The 20,530-nt window shown below is 37.3% G+C and overlaps 2 protein-coding genes across 3 annotated transcripts in view; both read left to right on the top strand.

The window, feature by feature from the left end:
- Positions 1 to 207: 207 nt before the first annotated feature.
- LOC127637228 (peroxisomal succinyl-coenzyme A thioesterase-like) lies at positions 208 to 16,490 on the top strand. The gene is made up of 12 exons (XM_052118183.1): positions 208 to 340; positions 2,012 to 2,101; positions 7,123 to 7,325; positions 7,555 to 7,654; positions 7,741 to 7,931; positions 8,080 to 8,243; positions 9,601 to 9,720; positions 10,112 to 10,194; positions 11,771 to 11,864; positions 12,319 to 12,399; positions 15,433 to 15,574; positions 15,722 to 16,490. Exons 2-12 carry the CDS (start codon positions 2,085 to 2,087, stop codon positions 15,850 to 15,852), a joined length of 1,326 nt encoding a protein of 441 aa, XP_051974143.1. The 5' UTR covers positions 208 to 340; positions 2,012 to 2,084; the 3' UTR covers positions 15,853 to 16,490.
- Positions 16,491 to 18,048: 1,558 nt separating this feature from the next.
- LOC127637225 (laminin subunit beta-1-like) overlaps positions 18,049 to 20,530 on the top strand; it is an 86,215-nt gene continuing 83,733 nt past the window's right edge. The window contains exons 1-2 of one of the 2 annotated variants that reach the window (XM_052118175.1): positions 18,049 to 18,357; positions 19,123 to 19,280. In XM_052118175.1, coding sequence (XP_051974135.1) covers positions 18,324 to 18,357; positions 19,123 to 19,280 — 192 coding nt within the window. In that variant the 5' untranslated portion in view covers positions 18,049 to 18,323. The remainder of the gene's footprint in view (positions 18,358 to 19,122; positions 19,281 to 20,530) is intronic. The other variant, XM_052118176.1, reaches the window with a different exon arrangement.

Raw genomic sequence — 20,530 nt, 5'->3', positions numbered from 1 at the left:
ACAAAAAAAAACGTTTGGTGTTTTAAACTTCCGCTTTATATCGGATTTAGAAGGTCAACAGTTACTATTAAAAAGGTTTTAGATAAATATAAGACATTTGAAGAAGAAAAAATTCCTCTAACGGGCTCTAAACATTTTTCTTTTTTGTGTGTGCTGTGAACCCAGAAACACTGATTCGGTGTCAAAGGTTGTATTTCACAATCTGCACAATGCTTGTGCAAACAGCTTACTTCAAGACCGGATATGTTTATTTAATTACAGATATTTGGACATCCTAAACTTCTGACGACTCAGGAAGATATCTTCTGAATTATTCCGTATTAACACTGATTTTCTGAAGGTAAACACTCAGTCGGATTAAGCTGATTATCTTCCGGTTTAATCAACTCATTAACCAACAAACACAACTTTAACTCATATGCACGTCAGTTGTGTTATGGTTTTCATTCTAGTGTGATGATGAAATGTTACGTTCAGTTTGTAGGACCGGAGTACTATGGAGCCAGAAATATGACAGAACAATTTGAATTAGAATTGTGAACATTTGAATGATAGACTTTTGAATTTGAATTATAAGTGTGATTTTGCCAAATGTAATATTACGTTGTATTTTAAATAGGGATGAATTTGAATTTTTTAAACTCCAATCCTGGACATTTCATGTTTAACCAAATGTATTTTTTATGGCACAATCTTATAAATATGTCTTTTCAAACATGTCTTTTTGGTTCTGATTTTTACACTGTAAACATTCCGTTTAAAAAAATACAACTTAAAGTTTTCAAGACGAAGAACACATTCAGAACACCAATTCAATATTCTAAAATTCAAACAGCAGAAATTCAGATCTACAGAAAGTGGGTCAGAGATCAAGCTTCTGTGTTCCACAGGGAAGAGTAGAGGGTCTCGGAAAAGTCGAATGGAGCATTTTGGTTTGTTTAAACTTATTTTGCAGCTTTGAAGATTTATGACAAGAACAAGTGAAATGTTCAGTTTAAAATGATTCTGATAATCAAACAAAAAATAAATGGCTTAATGATCAAAAGGGATGTGCACTCTCCATGTGAGAATGACAGTCATCCTGTGTTTGTAACGTTTGTTGGAGTTCAGTGTGTAAATTAGCCATTAAATGTCTTACAATAAGCAACAATTTGCATGAAATTAATCGTTTAATGTAATCACGCCTGCTAAATCTTATTCATATCTTGAGTTCAAAACGCACTTACAAACAACAACAAGTGTTTGAAATAACATCCGACATGGATCTGATGTGGATTCCGATCACAGAATGAAGCAGAATTACATTCATTATTGAGTTATGTGATGCTTACTCTTACGCATACTTTCATACTAAATGTAATTTATTGTAATATACTAAAATAAATACTAGAGACCGCTTAGACAAATGTCTCATGTGCTGAGAATGTGCTAACGTGCTAACCATAAAAATATAAATCATAAAATTTTAAGAACCACTTCATGGTCAGAATGGCGACCTTTTGAATCACGCTCGCACCAGAGAATTATTGCACCTCAACCTGTAATTGGCCAAAATGCTCCATTCGATTTTTCCGAGACCCTCTACTCTTCCCTGTGGAACATGGAAGCTTGACCTCTGACCCACTTTCTGTAGATCTGAATTTCTGCATTTGGTGTTCTGAATGTGTTCTTCATCTTGAAAACTTGAAGCTGTATTTTTTTTAAAAGGAATATTTACTGTTTAAGAATTCAGAACCAAAAATGTGCTGTTTGAAAAGACATATTTATAAAATTGTGCCATAAAAAAATAAAATAATTCAATTTAGTTAAATATGAAATGTCCAGGATTGGAGTTTAACTCTATTTAAAATACAACGTAATATCACATTTGGCAAAATCACACTTATAATTAAAATTCAAAAGTCTATCATTAAAATTTACACAATTCTAATTCAAATTGTTTTGTCATATTTCTGGCTCCATAGAGTACCATTTAACTTTCGTTTGTTTTTGTTGTTGTTGTTTTGCACAGACAGTATGCTGTAAACTCGGACCAGAGTCTGATATCGGACATTCATCTCAGGAGAAACATCTGATATAAAGTCATGTTTGCTCCTGTGAGGTAGAGTTCATATTTCTGCAGGCATGTCACTTACAAAAATTCACCATGGTAACTATGGTTTAAAAATAATAGTTAATGTAGTTACTGTAGTAATTCGATATGGGATGTGCCTAAAACAGTGTAAAAAGTATTTTATTGTTTCCTTGTTGAAACAAACAACAACAGAAACCTCACAGATATTCTAATGGTTATTATGGTATTTGTATTGGTTTTATTGGTCCCTGCCGTGGGTCTCTACTTGTAATGTGTTGGCATGCTATTAGTTGCTACCATGAGAAATATACAGCTGCAGACCTGAAGCAGCACCAGAATCACAGACACAGAATGGAAGTGAGGGGCGGAGCATACGTTCTTTACGGAGTCACGCCACCTACAGTTTTGGAGCGTAATTTTCTTTTAGTATGCGAAATGTCATACTTTTAAATAAGGCCACTTTTCAGTTCATACATGTATACGTTATAATGATACAGTAAGGTACAGTACAATAAGCATTTTAAAACATTAATATTGTGTAATATTATTGTATAATGTTATCCATTTAATTGTATTATGTGAGTATTATTTCCTGTTCATGATGTTAGAAAGAATGCTTAAAGAAACTTATGGGCATTTAATATGAAATATACTTTAATCACAACATTCAGAATAAATGTTTATTCCAAAGCCAAGAACATTTGCAGCATGCACTTTTCTATTTGAAAACTAAAACATTTCAATAAAAATATAACTACAATACAACTAGATATTATAAAAAACAAAACATAAAAACAACAACAACAAACAGCAATATAATAAAAAATTAACAAAAATCTAACTTTATACAACAAATATTTAAAATAAAATTCCTCAAATGAACAATTCACTCTTAGGCCCATTTTGTCATGACATTCCTGCAAAAATAACCCCATGTCATCGCTGAACACAAAATGAAATGTGAAGGGCTCTTTGGAAGCTTCTGATTGTTCCAGGAGATTGTTGAGGGCCTTTTCCTTGTCCTCTTCATCCATTGTAAGGAAAAGAGGCTCTTCCACTGGGCCCCTGAGCAGATGACAGTTGGAAAGGAGCCATTTCACAGCTTCTGTCATGTGTCGGAGTACTGGGAGCTCCTTCATTAGAGAATGTTTAAGAAAAATGTAATTTTAATATTTATTAAATGTAAAATTTGCAAAGAATCACAGCAGTCACCAGTATTTGGGTCTTTCTTGTAACAATTGTCACAGCATGCATTTATATTCATAAATAATAAACGTCTTCAAAACTTCATCGCAAGGCCCATTTACAACACACAATCCGAAAAGTAACCGAACAGTCTGCAGAAAAAAATATACTGTACAATAAAGCATGACAACAAATTCAAGCTTTAATAAGATAATAAGCCATGCACAGATTCAGTATTTAGCAGATAAACGCTTATGTTAATATATACGATAATTATTCACCACATAGTGGCAAAAACATTACAAACAACTCGCCGTGTTCTCCACCATGCTTATCTCGTTGTCAACAACTCCGCCCCTCACATCCATTCTGGCGCTGCTGTTCTGAAACTGCTGGTGCTGCAGGTCTGCAGCTGGATACTATTGGATACCGATATTAGGGACCGATACATAACTGTAATGGAACCCAATACGAACCATTAAATCCTAATAGAATATGGCCCAATACACACTGCACTTGAATCTGTAGTGGACAGGGGCACATGCAGGATTTATTCAAAAACTGCCTAATAAACCTATCTAGGGGGGTCCAGGGGCATTCTACCCCATGAGTTCCCTTACGACTCAGTCCACTTGACATTGCGTAGTAACGCATATGGGGAGTGCCTTCATACACAACCTATTTAAAACCTCTCTATGAAAATGCAATATTCTAATAGTGGCTATGGTGTTTTAGCCCCACCAGTTCGAAGCCCTCTACCCTTCGCCATCAATACATACTAGTCAGTGGACGGAATCTTCACGGCAGCAAGAAGACTCTCCGCTCCCCTGCAGTGCTCCGGTGAACATCTCTCCGCCTCGCTGCTTGACGCTTTGCTGATGAACGGACATCAGCATCCTATTTCTCCACAGCACGTCAGCAGGTGTAGAGTATAAGGGCAGTCAAAGAGCTTCACTCTGACTGGTCTTCCCCAGAGGAACCTGAACAGTCTCACCTCGATGAATGGTTCCAGCAGTCTGGCAGCATCCCACACAAATCTTCCCCGAAGTTCATAATGAACTATTCAAGTCCTGGCACGACCTTATACAGCGTGCTCACGCAGTGACGCCATCCTTTTTAAAGTGGATCATGGGAAAGATAACAGCGATGCCCATTACACCCCGTGGAGGAGGCGGTAGCGGCACACCTCTGCCCAGCAAGTAACATGCACATCCTTCCAAACCGTATCGACAAATGTCCGCACTGACGGGAAAAGCTTACACAATAGCAGAACAAGCTGGATCAGCACTCCACACAATGGCGGTGCTCCAGGGCAGAAATGAGTGATAAGGAAAAAGCCACTCTTTTGGATGCTCCAGTGTCTCCAGCTGGCCTTTTTGGTGGTTCTAAGAACAAGTTTGCTGAGCGTTACGTCGCGATTCAGCAGCAGTAACAGGCTATGAGACACGTTATGCCCACATAGAGTATATCACAGCCGGTTCGCTGCCGCTCTGTTTCGAGCCAGCACCCGAATAAAAGCCCCATACCTGCTGCCTCACAGGCACATGCATATCAGCACGTGCCGCAAAACCGTTCCTGACGGGCACAACCCTTTGAAGTGGAAAGCAGAGCCCGCGATACCCTCCGGGTCTGCTCTAAAAAAGGCTTGATTGGAGAGACACAAAACACTGTTTCCCATCTCCCCACTATTGTTTGTCGGGAAAGGGATATTGTTGTGCACAATATTGTTAAAAATTTTGTTTCTGTGTCTTGCACTTAAATAAATGCAATAAAAATGCAATAAGTGCAAAAAAGAATACAGCATTCGTTGCAAATGCACAAGATGCTCACACATTCTCAATAAAGAGCCCCTTTTTCCTCTTCAAAGCACACACATTATGTGAACCGCTTCCCTATAGTGAGCATCGCATCATATCATACGTTTAGCAAACCAAATTGCCCTCTGTCCCATTAAACGGATGTGTGGCGAGCCCTAACGGGTATTTCAGAATGGGTGCAAAAATGATAGAACATGGTTATACGATCCAATTTTGCACACCGGCTACCCCTTTTCAATGGCATTCTGTTTTCCACGGTTTCATATCAGTTCAAAGTCCTGCCCTTCGGACTGTCTTTGGCTCCTCACACATTCACAAAGTGCATTGATACAGTTCTCGCCCCTCTGAGACTGAGCGGCATGCGCATCTTGAACTACCTGTTATACCAGCACAGACTTACTGCTTCAGACATTTTACAGTGTCTGTCTCAGTTCAAACTGGGGAGAACATTTCCACTGAAACTTGTTTCAGAAAGCATTGGGATTTGTGTCAGCGGCATCCGCAGTCATTCCATTAGGTCTCTTACACATGAGACCTCTTCAGTGCTGGCTGAAACGCTGTGTGACGCGACATGCTTAGCACCAAGGACGCATGCGCATCACTATATCCTGCCGCTGTTTAGCACCACGGACATTTTACTGCAGGGGCAAGTGTCACACAGTGCCTAAAGCTATCGGCTGTATTTCTAGCCTTGAAGCTTTTCAGTCAGAAATATCAAAATGTCATGTCCTGGTTCGCTCAGACAACAGGACAGTTGTGGCATATATAAACCGCCAAGGTGGAATTCAGGAGACTTCAACCTCAAACTGTATTGAGGATTTGGGAAATATCTGGTAAAGCAGAAATGTATCTATTTGCCTCAGTGGAGAATACCCACTGTCCCCTCTAGTACTCGAAGTCCCAAGTTGTCAGACAGAAAGTAGTGACCACGGATGCTTCCAACACAGGTTGGGGGGGCGGTGTGCGATGGATGCCCAACTTTTGGCACCTGGACAGGTGTGAGGAGGGCGTGGCACATATACCGCTTAGATAATACTAGCCTTAAAGGCTTTCAGTCAGAAATAGTGAGCTGTCATGTCTTGGTTTGCTCAGTCAACATGACAGTTGGGGCATATATAAACAACCAAGACGGAATTAATTCACCGCCACTGTCTAGAATAATGCGTCACCTTCACCTATGGAGGGAGCATCATCTCTCCCTGAGAGTGACGTTGTCCCAGGCTGCCTGAATTACGGCGCGGGCCTACTGTCACGCTAAGGGGTGATACTTGGCGAATGGAGACTTCATCCTCAAACTATACTGATGATTTGGGAAATATTCGGAAAAGCAGAAATCAATCTGTTTGCCTCAGTGGTGAATGCCCACAGTCCTCTCTGTTATTCGAAGTTATTGTTATCCGTTCGCAAATTGCATAGCAATCAGGCGCCACTTGTATTGGAAACCATTAGAATTGTTTCAGCAAGGTTTGCTGAATTTATTTTAGTTTAGTAAAATGTTTTTCACATTTTTACTGCATTAACAATAACAGTATTTGGTGAAATTAATGATCCATGGTAATATTTTTTAAGCAGTTTCAGAAGCACCTATGATAGGAGATATCGACTAAGTCGATTATTCAGCCGATTGTTGGCCATTTTTTGATTATCAGCATAATGCATGGTTGATAAACAGAAGTTACCTATCCAAAATCAACTGGCAGTCTTGTCAATGGATAATTAAATCGGTTTTAATTATATTTGAGCAACTTTTTAGTAAATATTGTGTAAAGCGTCAAAGTAAGCAGCAATTTTGTGTACATCTCATTTGCTATTATTAAATCACCTTAGTTATCATAGTATATTGATATTATATTGACCATTAGTTGCCTGCTCTCTAGAAATTGGACATTAAAATACCCATTTAGGTCAACCTCTAATTTAACCCTGTATATTTACCATCAACTTCAGTGAAATTGGTCAATTGAAGTGTATACACAATATAATTGTATAGAGAATTCTTTGAAATCTTTCATACAGTTCTTAATCTCTTATATAAACTCTCTCTAGGACACTGAGCATTGAGACAGGGACATGTCCAATTTTGTCTGTGCATCCCACTCGAGGACTGGTAGATGAGAAGTTTCAGATTGTCGTAATGAGTTTGTTGCCAAATCAAGAGGTGACGCTTCATTCTATACATCAATCAGAAGACAAGGACTTCTGGGAGGCGTTTGGACACTATAAGAGTGATGAACATGGAACAGTGACAGGTGTTATTTTTCAATTTTCTACTGGGAATATAGGATTGGCTTATGTAGGGTTGCCAACATTGGTTACCTAGTGAGATTTTGATGACTTGTTGAATCAATCACACATGTGCATATTTGATACTAGTGCTACCACAACACGACTTAATAAGTTTATGTCATGGAAATCACATGTCTTTTTGCTGTACAGATAAACACTTTTAACTTTCCTCCCCACTATTTTAACATTTAGTGGCCAAAGATGAAAGTTTGGGAGGCACTTATGAAGGCATAGAGCCGATGGGGTTGCTGTGGAGCATGAGGCCCATACCAGGAAGCCGAGGTGGACTCAGGTATTTTAGACCTTTTTGTACCAAGGGCCCCTTTCATAGCCCCAAACTGGACCCCTTTCATAATTCCACTGATCTCTTAATTCAAGGTTGCGTAAGAGAGACATCCTCACACCGATGGTAGTTCACATTTCAGTATACCATGGGCACCTAACTCAAGGTTTCAACCAGAAAACAGCCCTGGCAACCTGTGAAACAGAGCGCTGGTACATAGCACCGGGTGTGCAGAGGGTGGACGTTAGGGAGAAAACAGTACGAGGAACATTATTCCTGCCCCCAGGTACATACACATATGTCAGCATATATCATCAGTCAGAATCATCCAGGTTAAATTTGACCTTATTCATATTACCAATTATACTTTGGGGTCAGTGTCTATAAGGTCTGTCTTATGTCAATGACATGGTATAAATTGGTGTGTGTGTTAGGCCCAGGACCGTACCCTGGAGTTCTGGACCTGTGGGGAGGAGGTGGAGGTTTGGTCGAGTATCGTTCTGCACTGCTGGCATCTCATGGCTTTGCATCACTTGCACTAGAGTATCTCATCCCAGATGAGCTGAGAACAGCAGGTGTTGACTCCTCTTACTTTGAGGTAATCTACAACTTTGCTCATAATATGGATCATTATTTATTTTTTTGTTTATAGGCTTACTTTCACCTAAAAAACATTTCTCGGTTGAGGCCATCAATTCGTTTTGTGACACTAAGAAGTTTATCTATGCATTTGTGTTCTCTCGTCTCAATAACTGCTATGCTGTCCGAAGTGGTCTGCAAGGGAAAGGCCTAATTAAGCTTCAGTTGATCCTAAACAGCACTGGAAGAATCCTAATCAGAACATAAACAAAAGCAAACTACAGTCCTGTTACCATTACTGGCTTTCTGTTAAATCTAAAGTGGACTAGGGCTGTCAACAGGGCTGAAAAACTAAATAAAATTTTCCATTTAAAAATCAGAATGCACAGTTTTTATGCTAAATAAAAAGTAAGACAAATATTCAAATTTTTATTTTAAATTGCATTATCTTAGCTATGTTTATGCTTCTCATCCATAGTAAACGTCATGGTTACTGTCGTAACCTCTGTTCCCTGATGGAGGGAAGGTGACATTGTATCGATATAGTGACGACGATGTAGGGGTCGCTCTTGAAAGCCCCGAACACCTCCAAATCTTTGAGAAAAGGCCAATGAGAATTGCCGAATGGAATTTGTATGCCACTCCCCCGGACATACGAGTATAAAAGGAGCGGGAATGCCCACTCCATTCAGGTTTTGTGCTGAGGAGCCGAGACAAGGTCCAGCCATTTCTGCGGCTAGTATAGTGTTGTGGCAAGAGGGAAATAACGTCTCGTTCCCTCTATCAGGGAACGGAGGTTATGACAATAACCATGATGTTCCCCTTCTGTCATTCACTCGACATTGTGTCGATGAAGGGACACTAGGGGTCCCTATAGAAAAACGGCACAAACACTGAACCGCGTACGTGAACTGCTGATGCAGGTGCAAGCAAGCTGCGTGTGTCAGTCTGCACGTAACCTCCCCCAATGCCCCAAAAGACGTCATGTAATTCCACAACCCGATGCTCGCGGAGGCCTGGGCAAGCATGGCGGTCAGCTCTGTGTCAGCTTCAGACTGGGCGGCAGACCTGAAGGTGGCAGCCAGTCGAGTCTCTATCCGATGCAGTGATCGAAGACTCAAGGACATCGACACAATGTCGAGTGAGTGACGGGGGTGGGGTCGTTTTCCTCCACTGTAGTGTTTTAGATCCCCAGCCTTCTCATCTCCATAATGCAGACTGTCTAGAAGCTTTTACGAGACATAGCAAAACTCACCGTTACCAGCAAGCCTTTCTGCAGGCTTGTTTTCCTTGTTCCATGCCAAAGAATTGCTTTGCAATGAAAAGCCCTCTATACATTGTAATTATTATTAATACTAGATACATTTTTCCTATAGGAAGCATACCAGATCCTGCAGAATCATCCAAAGGTACACAAGGATTGCATGGCTATGCTTGGTCTATCATTTGGAAGTGCAATCACAATCAGCATGGTGGCTTACTCCAAAGTCATCAAGGTTTTCTTGGCTTACACACATGCATGTTTGTACACTTGTTTGTTCTTCTATCATGTTGGGGACTTTCTATTGACATGTATTATCTTTATACTGAGCTAATTATATTTTCTGTTCTCTAAGACTTTCACAAGTCTTTCTGCATTTTTACATTTTCAATACAACATTATTTATATACTTTTTCTCATTGAGAACATTGGCTGGTCCTCACATTGTGGGTTATTTCAAGTTGAACTATCTTTGTAAGGACATTTCTTCCCCAGAGTGTAGGCAAAATCTGACCCACACACACACACACACACATTTACCTACATTTTTAATGTGGCTTTTTGGTATTCTTTTGGCATTTTGTCTTATCTCTGGTCTCTCATAACTCTTTTTACTGTCTTTTTAGCCCAAGTGCTGTGTGTGTATAAGTGGAAGTCATGTGGTTCCTGTTAATAAATCCCTCTTTGAAGTTTTTGAGGAGATGAAAAAGTGAGTGGACATCAGACTTCATTATTAACATACAACCTGACTAAACCTCATCTAAAGCAGTGGTTCTCAACCTTTTTCAAACTCTGGACCCCATATTACTTCTTAAGGACCCCCTCCCCACCCCACCATCACAGACATTTTACCTAAACACAATTGCCTACAAACAGGTAGCTAATTAATGATATTCTAATTCGATTTCTTGACTAATGTTTGTAGTCAAAAAAACAAAAACTGTATGGCTTTACTTGTATTTACCATTAACAACATGAATAACATTAATGTTAAATTAATAGTAGGCATCAGTTAATTTCAAAATCATAAATTATTGTAATTTATCTTGCGTTTCTGTTTTTGTCACACTGCACTGTGAATTCAGCCACTTTATTTTCCATGCTTTTATAAAATAAAATAATTGTATTGACTAATTTCATGACAATTGATTGATGTAAAAAAAAAACGTGGTTACTCATTTAAAAAGCTTCTGACAGTTACATCAAAGCCAACTCATGATATTTCAGGTCTCTGACCAATTATTTTAAGACATCTTTTATATATATGTATATATATATATATATATATATATATATATATATATATATATATATCCCATTTTCTCCCAATTCCCACTACTTAGTAGGTCCTCTTGGTGGCGCGGTTACTCACCTCAATCCGGGTGGTGGAGGACAAGTCTCAGTTGCCTCCATTCTGAGACCTTAAATCTGCGCATCTTATCACGTGGCTCGCAGCACGTGGGGGCGTGTGCTACACTCCGTGAACCATGCACAAGTTACCATGCACCCCATTGAGAGCGAGAACCACTAATCGTGACCACGAGGAGGTTATCCCATGTGACTCTATCCGCCCTAGCAACCGGACCAATTTGTTTGCTTAGGAGACCTGGCTGGAGTCACTCAGCATGCCCTGGATTTGAAGGCGTGACTCCAGGGGTGGTAGTCAGCATCAGTACTCGCTGAGCTACCCAGGCCCCTATATTTTAAGTTATCTTTTGTATTTAAATGCATACACAGTTGTACCAATACCATTATTATTATAAAATATTTTAAATGGCTGACACAAATTCTGTTTTAATAGGCCTACCACTTAATTTCTGTTAAAAAATAAGATAGGAAACTTTTACTGTCTTTTCCTGAAGTTTAACCTTCTATTAGTGAATGTTCTGAGGTGGCGTGCAGCTTCTAATGTAGATGCAACTCAGTGTTACTTCAATAACACGAATACCTAAAATATTCACTATGTGATCATCATGTATTTGGATGCTAACACTTTCCTGTGCATTTTTTCAGATTGTTATATTCAAATGGATTTCTTTTGACAATAAATTTACATTAATAGTTTTACAACCGTTTAACTGTTGCTGAATTGTCAGTCAAGCTCACTGCTGGTCAGTTGTTAGAAACTGTTTGTAGACAGGGGTCTTCAACTATTTTCAGTTTCATTGAGCAGTTTTGCAAGTGATTAAATCTACAATATGAAGCATTTAATTTGTCAATACCCATTATTTAGAAATAAATGTCTGTTCCAAATGGTAAACACTAACAAACTATGCTAATTGCAGGCATGTGAATAAACTACAAATGAATGAAGACAACCAGATTATCCACAGAAACCTAATCTTACCAATTCCCTCAGACCCGACTCTCAAAGTGGATGTGAGTACAACAGCTGCATCTGAATTCGTATACTGGCAGAGTATATAATGCATTTGATTGAGAACGTTGTTCTCGGCTGTTAAAATATGTTCTTTAAGTGTACTGGTAAGTAATATGACTACATGCACGGACATAAAGTACTACTGTACATCTGGGAACGAAGGCATTGTTAAACATAGTTAATGTTTAATGGGATGTGTTCAATAAAGACATGAAATATAATTGTTGTTTGCTTAAGCACTTTGTGCTTTGTCTATATTTATGACTTTAATTATGAGATCACATTTTATCAGCAATTAATATACAAAACCAGTTAATTCCAAAGGGTTCACATATTTTTTCTTGCCACTCTATATATATATATATATATATATATATATGTGTGTGTGTGTGTGTGTGTGTGTGTGTGTATATATATTGTAACATAGATTATGTTTTATTAAAATGCACCCAGGTTGGGAGAATAAAGTGTCCAATTCTGTTGGTGAATGCTGATGATGATCAGAGTTGGGCTTCGGTTGAATCAGCTGAAGATGTGAGTCATATCTTTCAGTATTGTCATAACTAGACTGGACTACTGTAATGCTCTCATTGCAGGCCTTCCTGCATGTGCTATTAGACCTCTCCAAATGATCCAGAATGCAGCAGCACGTCTGGTCTTTAATGAACCTAAGAGAGCACATGTTACACCACTCTTTGTCTCTCTCCACTGGCTGCCGGTTCATGCACGTATTAAATTCAAGGCCCTGATGCTGGCATATAAAACAGTCACTGGGTCTGCTCCAGCATACCTAAAAACATTTATGCAGAGCTACGTTCCCACCAGAAGCCTGCGGTCGGCTAAGGAACGTCGCCTTGTCGTACCAAAACAAAGAGGCACCAAAACACTTTCCCGGACTTTCAGTTTCATCATACCACGGTGGTGGAATGACCTTTCCAACTCAATCCGGGAAGCTAACTCACTCTCTATCTTCAAAAAACGGCTAAAAACACATCTTTTCCAAAAGCACTTAACCGGTCAATAATAATAAAAAAAAAAAAAAAAAAAAAAAAAAATATATATATATATTTACATTTCTTGTTGCACTTAAATCTGTTTTGTATACTATTATGATGATAGTAAAACTTTGTAATATGGCACTTTTTGTACCACTGTCTCCCTAAGATGATTCGCTGATGTTCTTCCTCTTTTGTAAGTCGCTTTGGATAAAAGCGTCTGCCAAATGAATAAATGTAAATGTAAATGTAAATGTATTGTCACAGTGAACATGTTACAGGGTTCCAGGGTCTTGGAAAATTGGAATTTGAAAATGGTAAAATCTTAAAATTCATAAAAAAAAAGCTAATTTTTCAAGTCCAATTCTTGGAGATAAAATTATCTGCTCTTAAATATTTACTCGGCTAGATATTGTTCTTGTGTGTAGTCATAGGAATGTCTGATTAGTGAGTGCATCATTCTTTTGAGTTGGTTCTTTTTTCCCCCTCCCCTTTTCTCTCCAATTTGGCATGCCCAAGCCTATGTAGTGACTCGCCCCAATCCTGGTGGTGGAGGACGAATCTCAGTTGCTTCCGCATCTGAGACCGTCAGTCCACGCATCTTCTCACGTTTCTTGTTGAGCATGTTACCGCGGAGATGTAGCATGTGTGGAGACTTCACGTTATTCTCTGCGGCATCCACGCACAACTCACCACGCACCCCACCGAGAGCGAGAACCTCACATTATAGCAACCACAAGGAGGTTACCCCATGTGACTTTACCCTCCCTAGCAACCGGGCCAATTTGGTTGCATTGGAGACCTGGCTGGGGTCACTCAGCATGCCCTGGATACATACCCTCCAGGGGTGGTAGTTAGCATCAATACTCGCAGAGATACCCAGGCCCCCTGAGTTGGTTCTTTTTAATAAATTGGTCAAACCTGTTCACAAATTTTGATTGTCATTGACAGTAGTTATAACCTATACTATGTGTCAAAATGTCAAATTGATTGATTTATGACGTGATGCTAAACCTTTTTTACGGTTTGTTCATCATCTTTACACTAGAGATGTGCTTCACAATGTTTTTTTAATTTTTATTAAACCATTTGTTTGCTATCTTTGTTCATTATTAAGTAACTGAGTTTGCTGCACAACGTTCACCTTTTTGTTTGGGAAAAACATTTTATCCTCTGTGTTAAAAGTAAAAAATTAACAAACTTAAAGATATAACTAGAATTATATGAAATCGTTATTGACGTAACACAAACCTGTTTGCTAAAATAGAGCAACTTTACTCATCGTTTTAGAAAGATACTATTTTACCTTTGATAAATGTAAAAATGTAAGACACTTTTTTGTTAAAGACAAAACTAAAAAGAAAAGAAAGACATTATTGTGTTTTAGTAACATAACCATGTTTATTAAACTAATGCTAAACATTATCTAGGTTAAATAATTTATTCATTATCTTTGCTTCACAGCCAATATCCATTGTTTTAGAAACACGTTTTCTCCTCTGATCCATAGATCTATTATTATTCATTAACGGACCAGACACAAAAATTAAAATAAAATAGTCACATAACAGCTACACACTTCTAATAGCAAATATATAAATACAAGTAAATGATTGTAAAGGGAGTATACGGGAAAGTAGGCGGCGAGAACCAGCTTGACAATATAAATAATATTTTAATGAAAAACTTCAAAACAAAAGACACAAACACAAACACACGATGACAGCTGCCCGTAAACGTTCTCTCTCTGTCGCACCACCATCCGCCTTTATCCCTCTCGGAGGCTTAATTAGTCTGATAAGGGACGGGGTGTGTATAATCACGACCCGCCCCGCCCTCCTCCCTGTCACAATGATCTTTATGTAAACTTACACAGATGATCAATGAATTCCAAGTTTTCACGGTCATCGACATGTCCTGAATTGCAGACACACAAGATTTTTTAAAGTTACAAACTTTTTCAAGAAAAATTACTTTTTTCTTGTAAATTTCTAATATTTTATAAATAAATCAATTGCACAAACAACACATTATTTTTTTAAATAATTGCCATTTTATAAGAGTAATGTTACACGCTAAACAACCCGTCAACGCGAACGCTGCTACAGTGATTATAGAAAACAAAATACAACCCACAATCAATGTAATATGGGGTGGAGTTGTGGGAAGGCGTACCCAAATTATCTGCATGAAAACACATAATTTTTTTACTACGGTTTTAAATAAACTCTTTTTAGATTGACTACCAATTAATACACATGTATAAATGTTAGTAGGAAACTAAAAGCTATTACCTAATTTTAGTAGGAAGCTATTACCTAATACCAAATAAACGATTTAACCACTTACAGAAGTAAAGAACATATGATGAGAAGAAATAGTTACATCAGTTGTAGCTGTTCTTTAATTAGACTATTATTGATTGTTTTAGTTTATTTTAGAAGGCGATTGTGTGTGAAGAAACACAGACATGATTATTTACATGATCGTTGGTTTCATGAAACATTATCAGAACAAAATATCCCATGATTAAAATGATCTGACATGGTCTGGGTCTTTGATGTTGACTCAGATGGAGATGATGATGGAGATGGCAGGAAATCGGCACTTGTTGGAAGTCCTGACATATCCTTGCGCTGGTCATCTGATCGAACCTCCTTACACGCCTCACTTCCGTGCAAGCAATTTCATCCTGCAAGACACAAAGGAGAAAAGTATGCATGCTTAATCAAAAGTCCAATTTTCCCAGTGGATGTGTTCTCTTCCAATGTTAATATTGATACATTTTTACTGTATCTGTGTGATTGTGTGCATGTATCTGTGCGAGGACACATTTGAACATTGTGTTGTTGTTGTTTCAGTTGTCATGCTGTGGGGTGGACAGACCAAACCGCATGCATACGCACAAGAGGACGCATGGGAGAAGATTTTATCATTTCTACAGAAACACCTCTATTTCAGTTCAAACTCTGCTGTAAAGGCCAAACTCTAGTTGTGCCATCACAATTGTCTTATGAGTTCAACTTCATTTCAAATGTCTCCAAATGCAAAATATTTTTAATTGTTTTTTTTTGTTCTTTAACAATTTTAAACCACAGGCTACATTTCCCTTGGTGTCTGTAGGAAATGAAAGTGGACTCTAGGTATTACTTTTTATGTAATACATTTCTAATAGTATTTAAGGATAATAGAATACTTACGTATTATTTACAGTATGTATGAAATTAGGCAATGTATTTAAATACATAATTATTACATGATAACTCTAACTATACAACAAACAGTTTAGATTTCTGGCACACAAAATACTGTTTAAGGCCAATGGAACAGTCATAACCTGAAATGTTATAACTGATAAAACATGTTGTTTATATCACCATTTGCTTATTTTCATTTAAACTCAGATGAGCAATTTTACTATGAGATCATATAATTTTAGTAATATAATTTTGTTTACATTCCTTTAAAAAAAAAAAACTGTGAAGGTAGGTTTTGCAAATAAGTACTGCATATTTTAAAAAGAAGAATAGGTGCAAATTACCTCAAATAATTTTCAAGTTTGTGATTATGCACCTGCACACTGGACTTTATGTATTCATTGTGGATTAATAAATATTGCTTCCATTTCCAGTTAAAGCTGAAGTGTATAATATCTGTGCTTTCCAAGGAGCCGTTCACACAGCAAATTTTGTGTTGTCCGTGCTGTTTTTCTAGCATCTCGTCATGTCAAGTTTAACCCTGTAAAGCTGTGTGTATCATATGTGATACACAATGCAGCTCCTGTTTCACTCTCTGTTCAAGCTGAAGAGCCAAATAACCTATGGAATGTAAGTTTCACATGTTTATGGCACCATCTAGGGATTATTTCTGAAAAAAGTGGTTGCTCGAAAAGCGATTGGACTTGGGAGATTGGGATAAGTAAAAGCATATATTAATAAAGTAAAAGAGAAAGTAATGATTAAATAGTATTTGCTGAATATGGTTAAACTTTTGTATATTATTTGATTGAAAACCTGCCTTTGAAATCCATATATAAAATATGATACAACTGGCTTTTGAGGTATATCTTCCATATTCCATTCATGCCCGCCAAAAAATAAATCACAGAGCTTTGAAAATTCTGACATACATTCTATAAGATATATTTAAAGTGTGAACTAATTTTTCTGTGTACTTTCATATAATCAGCCTGCTCTGTCATTACAAATATCTCATTATTTTACAATACAAGCTATTATGTCATTTTACCATAAGTTCCTGTGACCCATTGAAAAGTTTTACAATTTCCCTTTTTAAAATGTCAATATAGTGTTGTGCATAAAATGCATGATAAATGTTTTTTTTTTTTTTTTTAAAGAATATTTTATTCATATTGCATTTCAATCCATATTTATAGACCAAGCAGAGGAAGTTGTCATGGCCAAACTATCAAACATTTGGTATCTCTGAAAAGCCCAGGGAGTCCTCTGATGATACCCCAAGATTTACCACTGTAGCATGTGTGGGCTAAGAAAAACTTAAATAACAAATGTCCTGCACAAAAATGAATTTTTTAAATTTATTTTTATAGTTTGTCTAATGGTACTATTAAAAAGTCCAAATAATTGAATTTTCTTATAATTTTCTTATAATTCTTGAATATGTCAAGCTATACTAAACATGATAAAAACATTGTAAAGATGCTGTAAAATCTCTCAAATGCATTTCAGCACTAAAGTAAATGCACAGCAACCGATCAAACAAAACACAAATATAATCTATATTAGTCTTTAAAAAAAACTAAATTAATAGATTATTCCACATAGATCAGACATAGGTAGTTGGCAAATGTTAACGGCACTGAGGTTGTTGAGATTAATTTGTTTTTATTACAATGACACTGCGCTTTCCCTTGGTGCTACAACTTTCCTGCTCAACCTCGGGTTGAGCTTGTGTCACACTAGCCAATTTTTCCAGTGATTTTCAGATTTGAACTTTTTTAACATAATCACTGGCAAAATGTCTGAATTGGTTTGTGGTTCAGTTTGTATCATTTAAACAGTTCACTCACGCAATGAGTCGTTTCGAACGGTTTCTCACTCAATAAAACAGATACATGTTTTATTTTTTTACTTCATGGGGGATCTGTAACCAAGTAGGCCTATTGCTAAAAGACAAGAAACGCTACTGCTTCTGGTAAACATGGAATACTATATTCAAGGTGTGTAAATGGCCCTTAAACTTTTAAAAACACATCCATCGTGCTCTGTCTGTTTAAACGAGTGTGATGCCCAGAAATGTTTTCTAACTAGGCAGCTCACCAGGTTTTGACACACAGCCAAATTGTTTGGCTTGATTCTCAGCGTTTAGAGCAGCACATTATGCGTAAATCAGTGTTTAATATCTTGGGCGGTTCTCACTTGACAAGAGCTCTATGCATACAGTTTTTCTGCTCTGGATAACGGTGCTGGAGAAAAGAGCAATATGTGGATATTTAGGATTGCAGCTCTTACAATTTGTAAGTTATTTTTATTTGTGCTCTTCATTTCATAACTCTGACTCTGCTTGTTTTATATGCTGTAAACTGTACAGTGAGTTGCATATGGTTAATCTGAGATTAATTTTTTTTTTTCAGTGTATTGGTTTCTATGTTCTTTAAATAACCAATACTGTACATACATTTGGTAAAGAACTAGAACATTACAAGTTCTTTGTAATAAGGTTCTCCTATGGTGTCAGGCTGTAAAACCATTTATGGTTCTAATTTGATTTACATTTTTAGAACAGATATTCTGCCTGCATTCAAAGAATAAAAGCAGGGGGAACTGTGTGTTTTAGGAAAGAAAGGTTTAGTTATGTTTGCCACTTATTATTTGTAGGAGTGTGATGAAATATATAGTTTGAAATCAGTATCCGTCCTGTTGTGTCTGTTTATACATTTATTGAGTTGACACATTAGATAGTGTCAAGTTTGGTGGTGTGTGAGCACATTATCTGGTTTTCCTCATGCCACATTCATCTCTCCAGTGGGACAGTAAGCGTTCCCATGTGATATTCATTTCAATAATTACAAACAGTCTCAACTGTAACCAGAAGCCAAAATAATTTAACCACGTGCATGATTTACACAAAGTAAAACAGTTGAGAAAATAGAATATACATGTTTAATATAAAGTTATGCAACTTATATCTATAAATAATTGAGAGCATGTCTTATAAATAAAATCAAAATGACTGACATGTGTCCAGCTTGTGTTGTAGCATCTCATATCTTCTCTCATAGTCACTGGTTTGCACGTCCTGGCACAATATCCCGATCATAATGACATGTGTACAAAAGGGAGCTGTTACCCCGCTACTGGCGATCTACTGATCGGAAGAGCACATTGGATTATTGCCTCCTCCACCTGTGGACTGGATGGACCAGAGACGTTCTGTGTTGTGAGTCATTTGCAGTTAATACAACAGAGGATGACAAACTTCTTGTGCCATACAAGACAGACATGCTTTTAAGAATTACAATAAAATATCTCCAAGTCATGTCTATTTGATTAAATGTTTTGCAAATTTTTGGGTCCGAATCTATTAAATTATTCCATAATACGAAAAAAAATAAAAAAAATAAATGCAACACACAAAAAAATTACTTGAAAACTCCAGTGGCACCAGTCTGTGGACATTTGACCCGGAGAGTAACTCACGAGTGCCCATTCATTCAACAACACTTCCAGCTTCGGCCACTGGGGGGTTGTTTTAGCATTCACCGATTTTAACCGAATTCACTTTGCAATAAGTCTAGAAATTCACCCTATAAAGTTGATATATATATATGACCAGAAGGTCGGGCGTTCAAGCCCCATCACCGCCAAGATGCCACTGTTGGGCCCTTGAGCAAGGCCCTTGACCCTATCTGCTCCAGAGGCAGCCATATCATGGCTGACCCTGCGCTCTGACCCATGTATGTATAATGTGTGACCATAATAAAGGCTTCTATTCTATTCTATATATATATATATATATATATATATATATATATATATATATATATATATATATATATATATATATATAAATGTATTATTAGGTTTTTTCTCACTTATTTCATCCACCTCTTGTAAACGATGCATGAAAATTAAAACACCAGTGACTTGATCATAGTCTTGGTGTAGTGTATGTTGTTAGATGTATATCACAATGTTCTGTTTCTCTGCCCACTCTTATATTTACTGTCTGATGAACAATCAGATCATTATGTAAAGTGTATGTGGTGGGAGGGAGGGTTGATAAAGGCCCCTTTCTCAAAAATTCTCCAGACCCCTTCAGGCCACTGTCCATTTGCTCTTTTAGACTATCTGTGTGGCCCATCTTTTCCATTTATAAATCAGATCCTGAGAGCGTGAGAAGTTCAGACTGAGGTCTGACTGTGAATAGTAATTGATTTGTGATCAGACAAAAGATCTGTACTGGGTCTAATGCGTAGATCCGATCTGGAATATAATGCTTAAATACATCTAGCACATGTAAATACAAGATATTATCAAATCTTAAAGGATTCTCATTAATTACTTACACTTCTGTTGTTTCAAACCTATTTGACTTTCTTTGTTCATGGATCACAAAATAAGAAATTTTGTTAAGATGAATGTACTGGCCTGTCTTTTCCATACAATAATTTTACTACAAACAATTTA

Source organism: Xyrauchen texanus, chromosome 45 (genome assembly GCF_025860055.1).
Source record: "Xyrauchen texanus isolate HMW12.3.18 chromosome 45, RBS_HiC_50CHRs, whole genome shotgun sequence".
Classification (NCBI taxonomy): Eukaryota; Metazoa; Chordata; class Actinopteri; order Cypriniformes; family Catostomidae; genus Xyrauchen; species Xyrauchen texanus.
This window is presented reverse-complemented; position numbering and strand designations above follow the sequence as displayed.

Excerpts from the sequence above, each read along its gene's own strand:
- LOC127637228 (XM_052118183.1), top strand. Across the intron at positions 7,655-7,740 it reads GGAAGCCGAGGTGGACTCAG|GTTGCGTAAGAGAGACATCC; the intron begins GTATTTTAGACC and ends TCTTAATTCAAG. Across the intron at positions 10,195-11,770 it reads GTTTTTGAGGAGATGAAAAA|GCATGTGAATAAACTACAAA; the intron begins GTGAGTGGACAT and ends TGCTAATTGCAG.